General features: G+C 47.2%; 1 protein-coding gene across 1 annotated transcript; it reads left to right on the forward strand.

Moving 5' to 3' along the window:
• Nucleotides 1–278: 278 nt before the first annotated feature.
• Nucleotides 279–14,132, forward strand: LOC125462619 (utrophin-like). Its single transcript, XM_048552830.2, has 3 exons — nucleotides 279–540; nucleotides 10,059–10,216; nucleotides 14,044–14,132. The coding sequence occupies exons 1-3, from the start codon at nucleotides 483–485 to the stop codon at nucleotides 14,071–14,073; spliced, it is 246 nt and encodes an 81-aa protein (XP_048408787.1). The 5' UTR covers nucleotides 279–482; the 3' UTR covers nucleotides 14,074–14,132.
• The last annotated feature ends 209 nt before the right edge of the window (nucleotides 14,133–14,341 follow it).

Consider the following 14,341-nt stretch of genomic DNA (forward strand, 5'->3'; position numbering starts at 1 on the left):
CCTGTCCATCTTCCCCGGACTGACCTATCCCCTCCCTACCTCCTCACCTATACTCTCCTTTCTACCTATCTTGTTTTCTCTCCATCTTCGGTCCGCCTCCCCCTCTCTCCCTATTTATTCCAGTTCCCCCACCCCATCCCTGTCTGTGATAGAGGGTCTGGGCCCGAAACGTCAGCTTTTGTGCTCCTGAGATGCTGCTGGGCCTGCTGTGTTCATCCAGCTCCACGCTTTGTTTTCTTGGATTCTCCACCATCTCCAGTTCCCATTATCACTGTTCTGTTTGGTTATGGCTTTTGATGAACGGATGGTGCCTCTGAGATTGAAATTGGAGAAAGATTTCAGGATTTTTTCATGTTCCTGTCTTTCTGTTATGCCCCGAGGGGAAAAAACATTGAAAGTGCCGTTAATTTTTTGCATGGCGAGCTGCTGAATATTAACCAGTCTCACACCTTTGCCATCACCTTGCCCTCGTGAAGGCAGATATGGATAAAGTTTTCAAAGCTGATAGAAAATTGAAAGGACTTGCATCCTGTGACGATGGTAAGTTTCCTTTCTATAAAAAAATGCTTGCAGCTGAATTAGCATCATAAAGAGCACAGTGGCTCTGGTAAACACTGGTGCCTCACGGCACCAGCAACTTGGGTTCAATTCCACCCTTTGGTGACTGTCTGTGTGGAGTTTGCACATTCTCCATGTGTCTGCATGGGTTTTCACCGTGTGCTCCAGTTTCCTCCCACAGTCCAAAGATGTGCAAGGTAGGTGGATTGGCCGTGCTAAATTTCCCAAGGTGTTCAGTGATGTGTATGTTAGGTGAGTTATAGGTGGATGGGTCTGGGTGGGATGCTTTGAGGGGCAGTGTGGACATGTTGTACTGACAGACCTGTTTCCACACCGTCAGGATTCTATGATTTTACTGAGCGCAAAGGTACAATATCAGCCAGTCATATGTGTCTCACCTCTTTACACATTGACAAGAAAGCTTTAATTTCAGTTTCTGTGCATTTTCAACGTGCCTGCTGTCTATAACAAGGCTGACTATTATCTCCTTCTCTAATGTGCATCTCCTGTCCCCGAACACTTAGAGGTGACACTTGCTTTTCATTTAGTACAATCAGTAAAACAATAGCCTCCATATTACATCCAGCGGCTTCTCTTAACGCTCACTCACTTCTTTTTTACCTCCAGGTATTGACCACTCATCATTTCTTATACCTCATCTCATCTCTCTCTCATGCACTCTTTCACTCTCTGTCGTTATCTCTCCTCTCCCTGTTATCCCCCATCACTTCATTCACAGGCACAAACAGAAGTTCACAGTCACACTATGTTGCACATGCATATCCTATCCCTCATGCACAAACATATTAGACACACAGACACATAGACACACAGACAGACACAGAATCAGGAACACTGTCTCTCACTGACACACACTGTCACATTCTCACTCATTCATACTCCATACTGTCACACAGTCGTGCACGGTCTTGCACACATTCTGTGGCACACTTGCATGCACTGTCGCAGGATCTTTTGCCAACGCTCATACTGTCAAGTACACAGAGACACATGCGCACTCCCACAAATCTCTCCCTCACACACTGGGGCTTGCAAATTCGCTTGGTCTCAAGGTCACTCGCTCTCACAGACACTCTCACTCCCTACGTGGAACCGTCCCTCTTCTGCACCTACACAGGCCCCAAACCCCACCTCTTCCTCCATTACATTGACTGGATCGGCGCCGCCTCTTGCTCCCCAGAGGAGCTCGAACAGTTCGTCCACTTTACCAACACCTTCCACCCAAATCTCAAGTTCACCTGGGCCATCTCCAACACATCCCTCACCTTCCTGGACCTCTCAGTCTCCATCTCAGGTAACCAGCTAGAAACTGATGTCCATTTCAAGCCCACTGACTCCCACAGCTACCTAGAATACACCTCCTCCCACCCACCCTCCTGCAAAAATTCCATCCCCTATTCCCAATTCCTCCGCTTCCGCCGCATCTGCTCCCAGGATGAGGCATTCCACTCCCGCACATCCCAGATGTCCGTGTTCTTCAAGGACCGCAACTTTCCCCCCGCAGTGGTCGACAATGCCCTTGACCACGTCTCCCGCATTTCCCGCAACACATCCCTCACACCCCGCCCCCGCCACAACCACCCCCAGAAGATCCCCCACATTTTCACATACCACCCCAGCAACCTCCAGATACAACGCATCATCCTCCGACACTTCCACCATCCACAATCCGACCCCACCACCCAAGCTATTTTTCCATCCCCACCCTTGTCTGCCTTCCGGAGAGATCATTCTCTCCGTGACTCCCTTGTCCGCTCCGCACTCCCCCCCGACCCCACTACACCTGTCACTTTCCCCTACAACCGCAGGAAGTGCTACACTTGCCCCCACACCTCCTCCCTCACCCCCATCCCAGGCCCCAAGATGACCTTCCATATGAAGCAGATGTTCACCTGCACTTCTGCCAATGTGGTATATTGTATCCATTGCTCCCGGTGTGGCTTCCTCTACATTGGGGAAACCAAGCGGAGGCTTGGGGACCGCTTTGCAGAACACCTCTGCTCAGTTCACAACAAACAACTGCACCTCCCAGTCGCGAACCATTTCCACTCCCCCTCCCATTCTTTAGATGACATGTCCATCATGGGCCTCCTGCAGTGCCACAATGATGCCACCCGAAGGTTGCAGGAACAGCAACTCATATTCCGCTTGGGAACCCTGCAGCCCAATGCGATCAATGTGGACTTGACCAGCTTCAAAATCTCCCCTCCCCCACTGCATCCCAAAACCAGCCCAGCTCGTCCCCTCCCCCCACTGCATCCCAAAACCAGCCCAGCCTGTCTCTGCTTCCCAAACCTGTTCTTCCTCTCACCCATCCCTTCCTCCCACCTCAAGCCGCACGTCCACTTCCTACCTCCCACATCATCCCGCCTCCTTGACGTGTCCATCTTCCCTGGACTGACCTATTCCCTCCCTACCTCCTCACCTGCACTCTCCTCTCCACCTATCTTGTTTTGTTTCCATCTTCGGTCCACCTCCCCCTCTCTCCCTATTTATTCCAGTTCCCTCTCCCCATTCCCGTCTCTGATGACGGGTCTAGGCCCGAAACGTCAGCTTTTGTGCTCCTGAGATGCTGCTTGGCCTGCTGTGCTCATCCAGTTCCACACTTTGTTATCTCACTCCCTCATGCATGCTGTCACACTCCCTTCTTGTGCTAACTCACTTTCACACACTCGAGCACAATCACTGGCACACACATTCAGTCATGCGCACACTCACATGTTCATGCGCTGTCTTTGCACTCTTGAACTCAATCATACGCTCACCTCTCTCTTGTACACAGTCAATTTGATTTGAGTCATCATTGTCACATGTGCCGAGGTACATCACAGGGCCCTCACCCTTTCCTCTCAGTAACACTGACTGACTGTCACAGGGCCCTGACCCTCTCTTCTCAGTAACACTGCCTATCAAAGGGCGCTCACCCGCTCCTCTCAGAAACGCTGCCCGTCACAAGGCCCTCACCTGCTCCTCTCAGTAACAGTGCCTTTCACAGGGCCTTCACACCGACCTGCCCCTTCACTCCTGACCCGCTCACAGTCACTTGCCCCTGCTGTCCTGACCCGCTCTCAGCGACTTGCCCCTGCTGTCCTGACCCGCTCACAGCCACTTGCCTCTCAGTCCTGATCCGCTCACAGCGAGTGGCCCCTGCAGTCCTGACCTGCCCACAGAGACTTGCCAGCTCCGTCCTGACCCGCTCACAGCCCCTTCCCACTGCAGCTCTGACCCGCTAACAGTCACTTGCGCCTGCAGTCCTGACCCGCCTCACAGCCACTTGTCTCTCCGTACTGACCCGCTCACAGCGAGTGCTCCCTGCAGTCCTGACCTGCTGACAGCCCCTTCCCACTGCAGCTCTGACCCGCTAACAGTCACTTGCGCCTGCAGTCCTGACCCGCCTCACAGCCACTTGTCTCTCCGTACTGACCCGCTCACAGCGAGTGCTCCCTGCAGTCCTGACCTGCTGACAGCGACTTGCCAGCTCCGTCCTGACCCGGTCACAGTGACTTGCCCGTTCGGCCCTGACCCGCTCTCAGCGCCTTGCCCCTGCAGTCCTGACCCGCTCACTGCCACTTGTCCCTGCTGTCCTGACTCGCTCACAATGACTTGCCCCTGCAGTCCTGACCCGCTGACAGCCACATGCACCCGCTGTCCTGTCACACTCACAGCCACTTGCCTGTCTGTACTGACCCGCTCACAGCGAGTGCCCCCTGTAGTCCTGACCCGCTCAATGCCCCTTGCCCCTGCAGTCCTGACCTGCTCACAGCCACTTGCCCCTCTGTCCTGACCTGCTCACAGCAACTTGACCCTCCAGTACTGACCCGGTCACAGTCACTTGCCTCTCAGTCCTGACCCGCTCACAGCGAGTGGCCCCTGAAGTCCTGACCTGCTCTCAGCGACTTGCCAACTCCGTCCTGACCCACTCACAGCGCCATCCCACTGCAGTCCTGACACGCTGACAGCAACGTGACCCTGCAGTCCTGACCTGCACAGAGACACTTGCCCCAGCAGTCCTGACCCGCTCACAGCCACTTGTCCCAGCAGTCCTGACCTGCTCACAGCGCCTTGCCCCTGCAGCCCTGACCCGCTCACAGCTACTTGCCCCTGCAGTCCTGACCCGCACACAGCCATTTGCCCCTGCAGTCCTGACCCACTCACAGCGACTTGCCCCTGCAGTCCAGACCCGCTGAGAGCCACTTGTCCCTGCAGCCCTGTCACGCTCACAGCCATTTGCCCCTGCAGTGCTGACCTGCTCACAGCGCCTTAACCCCTCCGTCCTGACCCGCTCACGATGCCTTGCCCCCTCCGTCCTGAACTGCTCACAGCCACGTGCCCCTGCAGTCCTCAGCCGCTCACAGCTACTTGCCCCTCCAGTCCTGACCCCGTCACAGCCACTTGCACCTGCAGTGCTGACCTGCTCACAGCCTCGTGCCCCTGCAGTACAGACCTGCTCTAAGCGAATTGAACCCTCCGTCCTGACCCGTTCACAGCTACTTGCCCCTACACTCCTGACCCGCGCACAGCCATTTGCCCCTGCAGTCCTGACCCACTCACAGTGACTTTCCCCTGCAGTCCTGACCCGCTGACAGCCACTTGCCCCTGCAGTGCTGTCACGCTCACAGCCGTTTGCCCCTGCATTCCTGACCGGCTCACTGCCACTTGCCCCTGCAGTCCTCACCCACTCACAATGACTTGCCCGCTCCGTCCTGACTCGCTCACAGCGACTGACCCGCTCGCAGCGACTTGTCCCCTCCATCCTGACTCGCTCACAGCAACTTTGCTCCTCCATCCTGACCCGCTCACAGCGACTTGCCCCCTCCATCCTGACTCGCTCACAGCGACTTACCCGCTCTGTCCTGACCCGCTCGCAGCAACTTGTCCCCTCCATCCTGACCTGCTCACATTGACTTTCTTCCTTCATCCTGATACGGTCACAACAACTTGTTCCTGCAGTCCTGACCCGCTCAGAGCGACTTGCCCCTGCAGTCCTGACCCGCTCTCAGCATCTTGCCCCTGCAGGCCTGACCTGCTCACAGCGACTTGCCCCCTTCACCCTGAGAAATGCCTCAAAGAAAAGTTGTGTAATTTTCGACTCATGGATGTTTTTTGCACAGGAGGCGGCCGTGCGGTCCATAGTTCCTGCACAGTTCAACTAAGATCAGTCTACATTGAACTCACACTGCATTGATTTCCTTTTTGATTGTTTGGCCCATGGCCCTGGAGCCTCCGGCAACTCAAGTGAATATCTAAATACTGCTTAAATATTCAGACACTTTCTGAATCAGTCACAGTTTCAGTCAGTGAGTTCAGGACTTCCACCACACTGGGAAAATAGGTTCTCCTCAACTCCGCTATTAGCTTTCTACCTACGAACTTCAATCTGTGCCCTCTGTTTATTGACACGTCAACTAATGGAAGAAGCAGCTTCCAGTTTCTTTCTATGCCCTTCAAAATCTTAAACACCTTTACCAGGTCCCCTTGTCTGCTCCAATCTTGGCGTCGGTCAGATGGGCAGGTCAGTGGCCGATTGATATAGCCTGAAGAAGGAATAAGATAAGACAGTACTTAATGTGGCAAAGCCTGTCATGCCGGTTGGAGGTCAGCAACGGCAGTCAGCAGTGAAGTCCACTGGTAAGGATGGACGGGCCTTAGCCCAGCGCAGGGGAATACGAAGCGTCACGGGGGAAGCCTAGTTCAGAGTGTCTGCAAATTCGTGGCTTCAGAAAGGACTGTAATGTTTGACTTTTTAAACTTTTATTTTTCTTTTTCTACTGTTATACCAAGAAAACTGTCGTGCTGAACTTTTTAACTTATTCATTTACTTTTGTAGCATAGAACATGGAACGGTACGGCACAGTACAGGCCCTTCGGCCCACAATGTTGTGCCCAACTTTTACCCTAATCCTAAGGTCTATCGAACCTCCACCCCTACCTTATACTGTCATCCATGTGCTTGTCTAATAGCCGATTAAATGCCCCTAATGAGGCTGACTCCACTACACTCTCCGGCATTGCATTCCACTCCCCTACAACTCTGATTTCATGAGGACAGATAAATTTTCTACTTGTGCAACTAAAATTTTGTACTGAGGTACTTTGTATCTGAAATGGCACCGTCTGAGGTGACACTGTACTCTTTCCATTGTACTCTTGTACCCTGTATTGAATACATGTGATAATAAAGCCTAAATCGAAATCTAATGCATGACAGGACACTGGGAGGCTTAGAGGAGAAAAGGGATCCTGGGGTGCTTGTTCATAAATTCCTGAAGGGGTCAGGTCGGGCTAATAAGGGTTGTTACAAAGACATATGGGACACCTCCTTTATTAGTCGTGGCATAGATTCTAAGAGTGAGGAGGTCACTTTGGAGCTGTTTAAAAGTTTGGTGAGGCCACAGCTGGAGTCGCGAATGGAGTTTTGGTCACCGCCCGTTAGGAAGGATGTGATTGCATTGGAGCGAATGAAAAGGATGTTGCATGTGTTGGAGCATTTTAGCTTGAATAAAGGCTGGAAAAATTCAGATTATTTTCTGTGACGCAGAGAAGGTTTGTGGGGTGAGTGGAGGTCCTGATAGAGGCATATAAGATTATGAGAGGTATAGATGGGTTGAATAGAAAGCATTGTTCCCCTTAGTGAAAGCATGAATAACAATAGGGCATAATTTTAAAGAGAAAGACGGGAAATTTAGAGGAGGTTTGAGGAAAATCGTTTTCATCCAGAGTGTGGTAAAGGTCTGGCATGCATTGCCTGGGAGGGAGGTTGAAACAGGAAACCTCACAACCTTTGAAAAGTACTTAGATGAACACTTGAAATGTCGTAAGATGAGATGAGAGTAAACCGGTTGATGTGGTGTCTATGGATTTCAGCAAGGCATTCGATAAGGTTCCCCACAATAGGCTATTGTACAAAATGCAGAGGAATGGAATTGTGGGAGATAGAGCAGTTTGGATCAGAAACTGGCTTGCTGAAAGAAGACAGAGGGTGGTAGTTGATGGGAAATGTTCATCCTGGAGACCCGCTATTAGTGGTGTACTGCAAAGGTCGGTGTTGGGTCCACTGCTGTTTGTCATTTTTATAAATGACCTGGATGAGGGTGTAGAAGGATGGGTTAGTAAATTTGCAGACGACACTAAGGTCGGTGGAATTGTGGATAGTGACGAAGGATGCTCTAGGTTGCAGAGAGACATAGATAAGCTGCGGAGCTGGGCTGAGAGGTGGCAAATGGAGTTTAATGCAGACAAGTGTGAGGTGATGCACTTTGGTAGGAGAAACCGGAAGGCAAAGTACAGAGCTAATGGTAAGATTCTTAGCAGTGTAGATGAGCAGAGAGTTCTCAGTGTCCATGTACACAGATCCTTGAAAGTTGCCACCCAGGTTGACAGGGCTGTTAAGAAGGCATACAGTGTTTTAGCTTTGATTAATAGAGGGATCGAGTTCCGGAACCAAGAGGTTATGGTGAAGCTGTACAGAACTCTGGTGCGGCCGCATTTGGAGTATTGCATACAGTTCTGGTCACCGCATTATAAGAAGGATGTGGAAGCTTTGGAAAGGGTGCAGAGGAGATTTACTAGGATGTTGCCTGGTACGGAGGGAAGGTCTTACGAGGAAAGGCTGAGGGACTTGAGGCTGCTTTCATTAGGGAGAAGAAGGTTGAGAGGTGACTTAATTGATACATATCAAATAATCAGAGGGTTGGATAGGGTGGATAGGGAGAGCCTTTTTCCTAGGATGGTGACGGCGAGCACGAGGGGGCACAGCTTTAAATTGAGGGGTGAAAGATAGAAGACAGATGTCAGAGGTAGTTTCTTTACTCAGAGAGTAGTAAGGGAATGGAATGCTTTGCCTGCAACGGTAGTAGATTCGCCAACTTTAGGTACATTTAAGTCGTCTTTGGACAAGCATATGGACGTACATGGAGTATGTAGGTTAGATGGGCTTGAGATTGGTGTGACAGGTTGGCACAAGATCGAGGGCCGAAGGGCCTATACTGTGCTGTAATGTTCTACGTAATATTGAAGAGAATGGTCTAGTGTGTAAAACTGGGACTAGTATCTGTCGTAGTGTATTTTTAGAGGTACAGCCTTCGTGGGCCATAGGACCTCTTCTGTTCTGTATGATTCCATGAGAATCCCCAGCCCAGGCAGCATCTTGGTTTTTTCAGTAATCTCCAGGATCACACCCTTCATAGTGTGATTCCTTGCCTTGTTTGCGCTCCCAAGTTCATTAGCTCACACTTTTCCTGGTTGAGTTCCAATTGCTGTGCCCAGCTGACTAGTCTGTTGATCTCCTCTTGAAGTTTATCCTTCCTGTCTGTCAACCAATTTTGGATCCAGTGTGCCACTTTGCCTTTGATCCCATGGCTGTTATTTACATGACCATTTCGTCGATATTCCCTTCTAAATTAGTCATTCGCTCGCGACATGGTCATACATCCTGTGTTTCAGTCCAAATGATGAATATACCTGACAAATTTCAAGGGTCCTTGTGGCAAGCCCTGCACAACCCACTCAAAGCAAACATCCTGTCAAATAGATATCCCTCTACCATCAATCACCCTGTGCCCTCTGCCGCAGCCAGTTTTGGCTCCAGTGTGCCTCTTTGCTTTTGATCCTGTTGACTGTTGTTTTCTTGATCAGTCTGCCAAGGGGGACGTTACTAAGTCCACGTCAAATGCATAAGCTCATCAACACTCCAACATCTCCTCAAAAAAGGATCAATTTCTGAAACATGACCTCATCTTAACAAATCCATACTGACTATCCCTGATTAATTCATGCAAGTGCATTGTACCCCTAAGAATGCCTCTTTGTAGCTTCTCCAGTGCTGAGATTATTCTGACTGGCCTTTAATTTCCTGGTCTGTTCCTCTCTCCGTTTGATAATAGTGGGACAATGTTAGTAGTCCTCCATTACTTCACGTGTGATTGACAAGGGTTTGAAAATTGCTGCCAGCGGCCCAGATACCTCCTCCCTCACTTGCCTCACTAGCTGGTATACATTCCAGTGTGGCCTGCAGATGTATCCACTTTTAAAGTTGCTAAACCAGCTGCATCTCCCTATGTCTCTGATGTTCTTAGGTCCTCTGCCCTGATATCTATCCTTGCAGTGTCCTTTTCGATTGTAAAAATTGACACAAAATATTCATTGAGGACAGTGCCCATATTTTCCAGGTCCACACAAACATTACCTCTTTGAAAAGAACGAGGAGATATTAGAGAGATTTGAGATTTACAATCAAGAAAGAAATTGACAAAATGACTTCCTTGGAGAATCATACAACATACATTGTCCATTGGTGCAAACAAACAGAAGTTTTTGTTTCCACAGTTGTTTGCAAATAGCCAATGAAGATCATAAAATAATCTTTTAACATAATTTACAAAGCAAGGCAATTGGGCAAGATGTGTTGGATGTATTGAACTCTCAACTACCTCCCTTAAGTTGAGGAATATCAATATTTTTCTTATGGATAACTTTTGCAGATCTCGTCAAACAAGGAGCTGAACCCACAGATTTATGTGATCAACGAAGCCTGAGCCTTTTGCTTCACAATGCAGTCCAGATCCCTCGGCAGCTGGGTGAGGTAGCTTCGTTCGGAGGCAGCAACATTGAACCAAGTGTCCACAGTTGCGTCCAACATGTAAGTGTGCTCGCACCAATTCATAGGGTCAAGCGGGTCTACTTGCCAGTATAATTTTGTGCTCATTTTCGGTTTGAATTAGTTCCAGAGGCCAACATGTACCACCACTAATCCAAGGCTATCATGTTTACAAATAGTCAATGTTTTTAATCATTCATCTAACAAAAACAATGTGAGAAACCCCAGTGATAGTGTATTAGATACCATATCAGTGAGGATAGCAGATGTAAACTTGACATAATTGATCATGCAGCTGATCATTTATTTCCCTCGAGGGCCAGAACAAACCAGAGATTGATGTTGAACACTCTGTAGAGTGGATGAGATTGGAGTCTCAGTCCATGGTGTGGCTGCCTGTTCTACACCTTGTGGCAGCTGCTGAAACTGCAAAACGTCAGGCAAAGTGTAACATTTGCAAAGAGTACCCAATCGTAGGTTTCAGGTGAGATGTGCAAACCAGCAGAAAGTTAGTGGGAGTTAGTTTTTAAAGAAAGCTTTAACTTTAGATGTTCTATTAGAAACTCTATCTGTAAACAATACAACTGAAATCATCAAAAATCCCAACAAATTTATGGACCAGAGAAGTAATTAGGACAAATTATGTATCAACTTCTTTACCTTAATTTTTGTGAGAGGTGAGTGCTGCATGTTTTTGGTATTTTGTTCACAGTTGCATTGATCACAGACGCTGTGGCTCAGAATGGATTGTGACGAGACTTCTGGTTGCTTCTGTAATTTGCAATTATTGGGAATTTACAGAAAGGCCTTGTTATTAGTCCTGTAATCAGTGTGTGTGTGCATCCTATGGAAGTGATTGCTGTGGTGTTGCCAAATGATTGATAAAACTTCTTGTCCATAATTAGTGAACTAAATTGCAGATTTGGACAGGATTTCTGAGGGGTAAATTGAGCCTTTTCAGTGAACTATTCTCCTACATTTCTAAGATTGACCATCTTGGAAAAGGTGCGTGTTACTGCCATTGATCTCATCAAACAACTCCCTGTCGAAGAAGAACTGGATGAGAGCCCAACTGTGGATGAAACTATGACTGCCATGACTAAATAAAGAGCAATAGCGACCTGGAGTCAATTGAATTCCATCTGAAGCTTGAGGAATGGTGGCCGAGCTCTGAAGGCCAAGATCTGTTAGCTTTTCATGGACTATGAGGAACAGGGCAGGATTTCACAGAATCTTTAAGATGCCATATCTTGTACAAACTGCAGGAGAAATGTCAGATTGCTCAAAGAACCATGGGATCACCAGCCTTTCCATTGCTGGGAAGATTCTGGCAAGGTTACTTCTAAATAGGTTTATGCCACCATGGCAGATGAAAACCTTCCATGCGAAGGGAACTTTGTGAAAATGTTGGAGACAGAGCAGGACCAATTTACAATAATGATTCCAGGGATGTGATATCTCATTATGAAAATTGATGAGAGGAATTGGGACAGTTTTCCTCGAAGATGATAAGACTTAGAAGAGATTATTTTGAATCTTGCAAAATCATTTGAGGTCTGGTCAGAGTAGACGAGGGGAAGACTTTCCTACTTGTGACAGAATTGAGAATAAGATGCAGACATTTGAAGTGATTTACAAAAGAAGTAACTGCAGTGTAAGAAATCGCTTTATCACAGTCTATCGAATGCATTACCTGGAGGAGGCAGTTTCAGTAAAAGATGCAAGAGAGCATTAGTTAATTAATTAAAGGAAAATAATGTGCAGGGTAAGGAAAAGGATCTAATTTGTGACATGTATTTGGAGAGCTAGTTCAAATATGATGGGTCAAATGGCTTCCTTTTACTGTGATTTGGACTTAAAATTCATTTAAAGTAAACTATAATTGTCTCTGGGACACCGACAGAGAAGGGTAAGGTAAACAGGACACGAGTGATAGGAGTGATAATGGGAACTGCAGATGCTGGAGAATCCAAGATAACAAAGTGTGAAGCTGGATGAACACAGCAGGCCAAGCAGCATTCCTGAGATGCTGCTTGGCCTGCTGTACTCATCCAGCTTCACACTTTGCTATCATGAGTGATAGGAAACTTGAGAGTTAGAGGGACAGATAGGCGATTCTGTACCGCAATCAGGAATCGAAACACAGAACTTGCATGAAAGAACAAAGAAGAGGAATAGATTCACTTGCCCCCAGCAAAGACTATGACCACACCTTCACCCGCTGTGGGAGAATCTGCCTGATATGAATGAACTAACAACCAATAGGTCTGCAACCAATGAGCTCAACTTTGCTCGCATGTTCATCCAGTGAGAAGCACCAAGAAGAAGGCAGCCTTTTTCCTACATTCTGTAAGCTTGACCATTTTGGAAGAGATCCCCCCCTTCACCTCTGACATTCTGTTCTATAAAGATCAAGTGTATTGGTTCCTGATGTTGCATGAGGCCGGTGAACTTCTACAATTCTACCACATTGTTGCTTCCAAATCTATTTCTTTACTTACCATCTCCTCAATGTTTCATATTCTCAATCCACCATCTGTCTGTATTTATTCAGAATGTTGTTCAGAAAAGTAATTCCTTTCATCTCTTTAACTTCCAAATTATGTTTGTTCCTTATGGAAACTGGTATTCTGCTTCAGTTTATCTATTGCCTTGAAAATTCTGGATTAATCTGTAATTGACAGTGAGTTTCCTGTTACCAGTGCTTTTTATAATAGGATTAACTGAACATAACCACTTCAGTGCTTAATTTAATATTGCATTGCACATCTCCAAAAATTTTAAGACCCTGCTGTTTGTACTTTTATGTTTGTTTTCATGGTTATTTAGTTTCTGCTCATACATTTATGACTGCTCGCTGAGTCTCAGAGTTTGGCTTCATGACAGGAATCCTGAAGGCAATATTCTCTGTTTTGCACCATCTCATCATATTGATGACCTGCATTCTGTATGCAGTTCTATCCATTCATCTGTTGATAATTTCACACGACATTGATCAAGTCCTTCCATTTCATGATAACATGTTCCATTCTTGGAAGGGGTGTGGCTGTCACCGGTGAAGGTATCATTTGTTGTTCTTCACTAATTGCTGTTGAACTGAGTGGATGGCTGGGAGGGTGGTTCAGAGCTACCTACATTGCTGTGGCTCTGCAGCCACATGTAGATCAGATGGGGTAAGGATGATCGAATACTCCCCGAAAGGACATGAGTGAATCAGATGGATTTTTACCAACATTTGTTGATAGTTCCATGGTAGCGTTACTGGAAATAAGTTTCAGTTCTGGGTATATTTTTTTCATGAAATGTAAATTTGACCAGCTATAGTGTTGGAACATGAACCTTCTCCAGAGCATCAGCCTGGGTCTCTGGATTTTTAGTTCAATGATATTGCCACTTGCCCACTGTCTCTCAGCCATTGTTACAGTTAATTTCTTTGCTATTTTTTCTCTTTCCCTGGAGAACTTCCCTTCTGCTGTCTGAGCTGAAAATGTGTATCCTCATCGTTTATTGTTGCCTTTACAGCTTCACATGTTACAATCGCCGCTCGTCAGATTTACCTTTTCCAGGAAGATTCTGGCAATGTTACTTCTAAATAGGTTTATGCCACCATGGCAGATGAAAACCTTCCATACAATGGGAATGTTGTGAATACGGTGGATGCAGAGCAGAAGCAATTTACAATAATTCCAGGGATGTGATATCCCATTATGAAAATTGACTGAGGAGTTAAGTTTCTCCACAAACAAATTGCGGTTTCTTCAAAATAAAAAAAAATACGTAATTGAACTCTTTAACTTGCATTCCTTCAATGGTTAAAAATATCTAAACAAAAATCAACATTTCTCTTATTTCTTGTCCTTCCTTTATAGGTACCACAGCCTCAAACACTTCAATTATGACATCTGCCAAGGCTGTTTCTTGTCAGGACGCACATCAAAGGGACACAAGTTACATTACCCAATGGTGGAATACTGTACTCCGGTGAGTACTATATTATTCCACTTGATAGAATTGTTCCAATCTGTGGAACGTTAGGGATTTAGCCATTAAAAGTGAAACATAGAATTAAAGAATCCCTACAGCGTGGAAACAGGCCCTTTGACCCAACAAGTCCACACCAACCCTTAGACATCCCACCCAGACCCATCCCCATATAACCCACCTAAT

The sequence above is a fragment of the Stegostoma tigrinum genome, unplaced genomic scaffold (assembly GCF_030684315.1).
Source record: "Stegostoma tigrinum isolate sSteTig4 unplaced genomic scaffold, sSteTig4.hap1 scaffold_266, whole genome shotgun sequence".
Taxonomy (NCBI): domain Eukaryota; kingdom Metazoa; phylum Chordata; class Chondrichthyes; order Orectolobiformes; family Stegostomatidae; genus Stegostoma; species Stegostoma tigrinum.

Coding starts and splice junctions, on each gene's coding strand:
- LOC125462619 (XM_048552830.2), top strand. CDS start 483: ATGGATAAAGTTTTCAAAGCTGATAGAAAATTGAAAGGACTTGCATCC. Junction 541..10,058: donor ACTTGCATCCTGTGACGATG/GTAAGTTTCCTT, acceptor TAACTTTTGCAG/ATCTCGTCAAACAAGGAGCT. Junction 10,217..14,043: donor TCCACAGTTGCGTCCAACAT/GTAAGTGTGCTC, acceptor CTTCCTTTATAG/GTACCACAGCCTCAAACACT.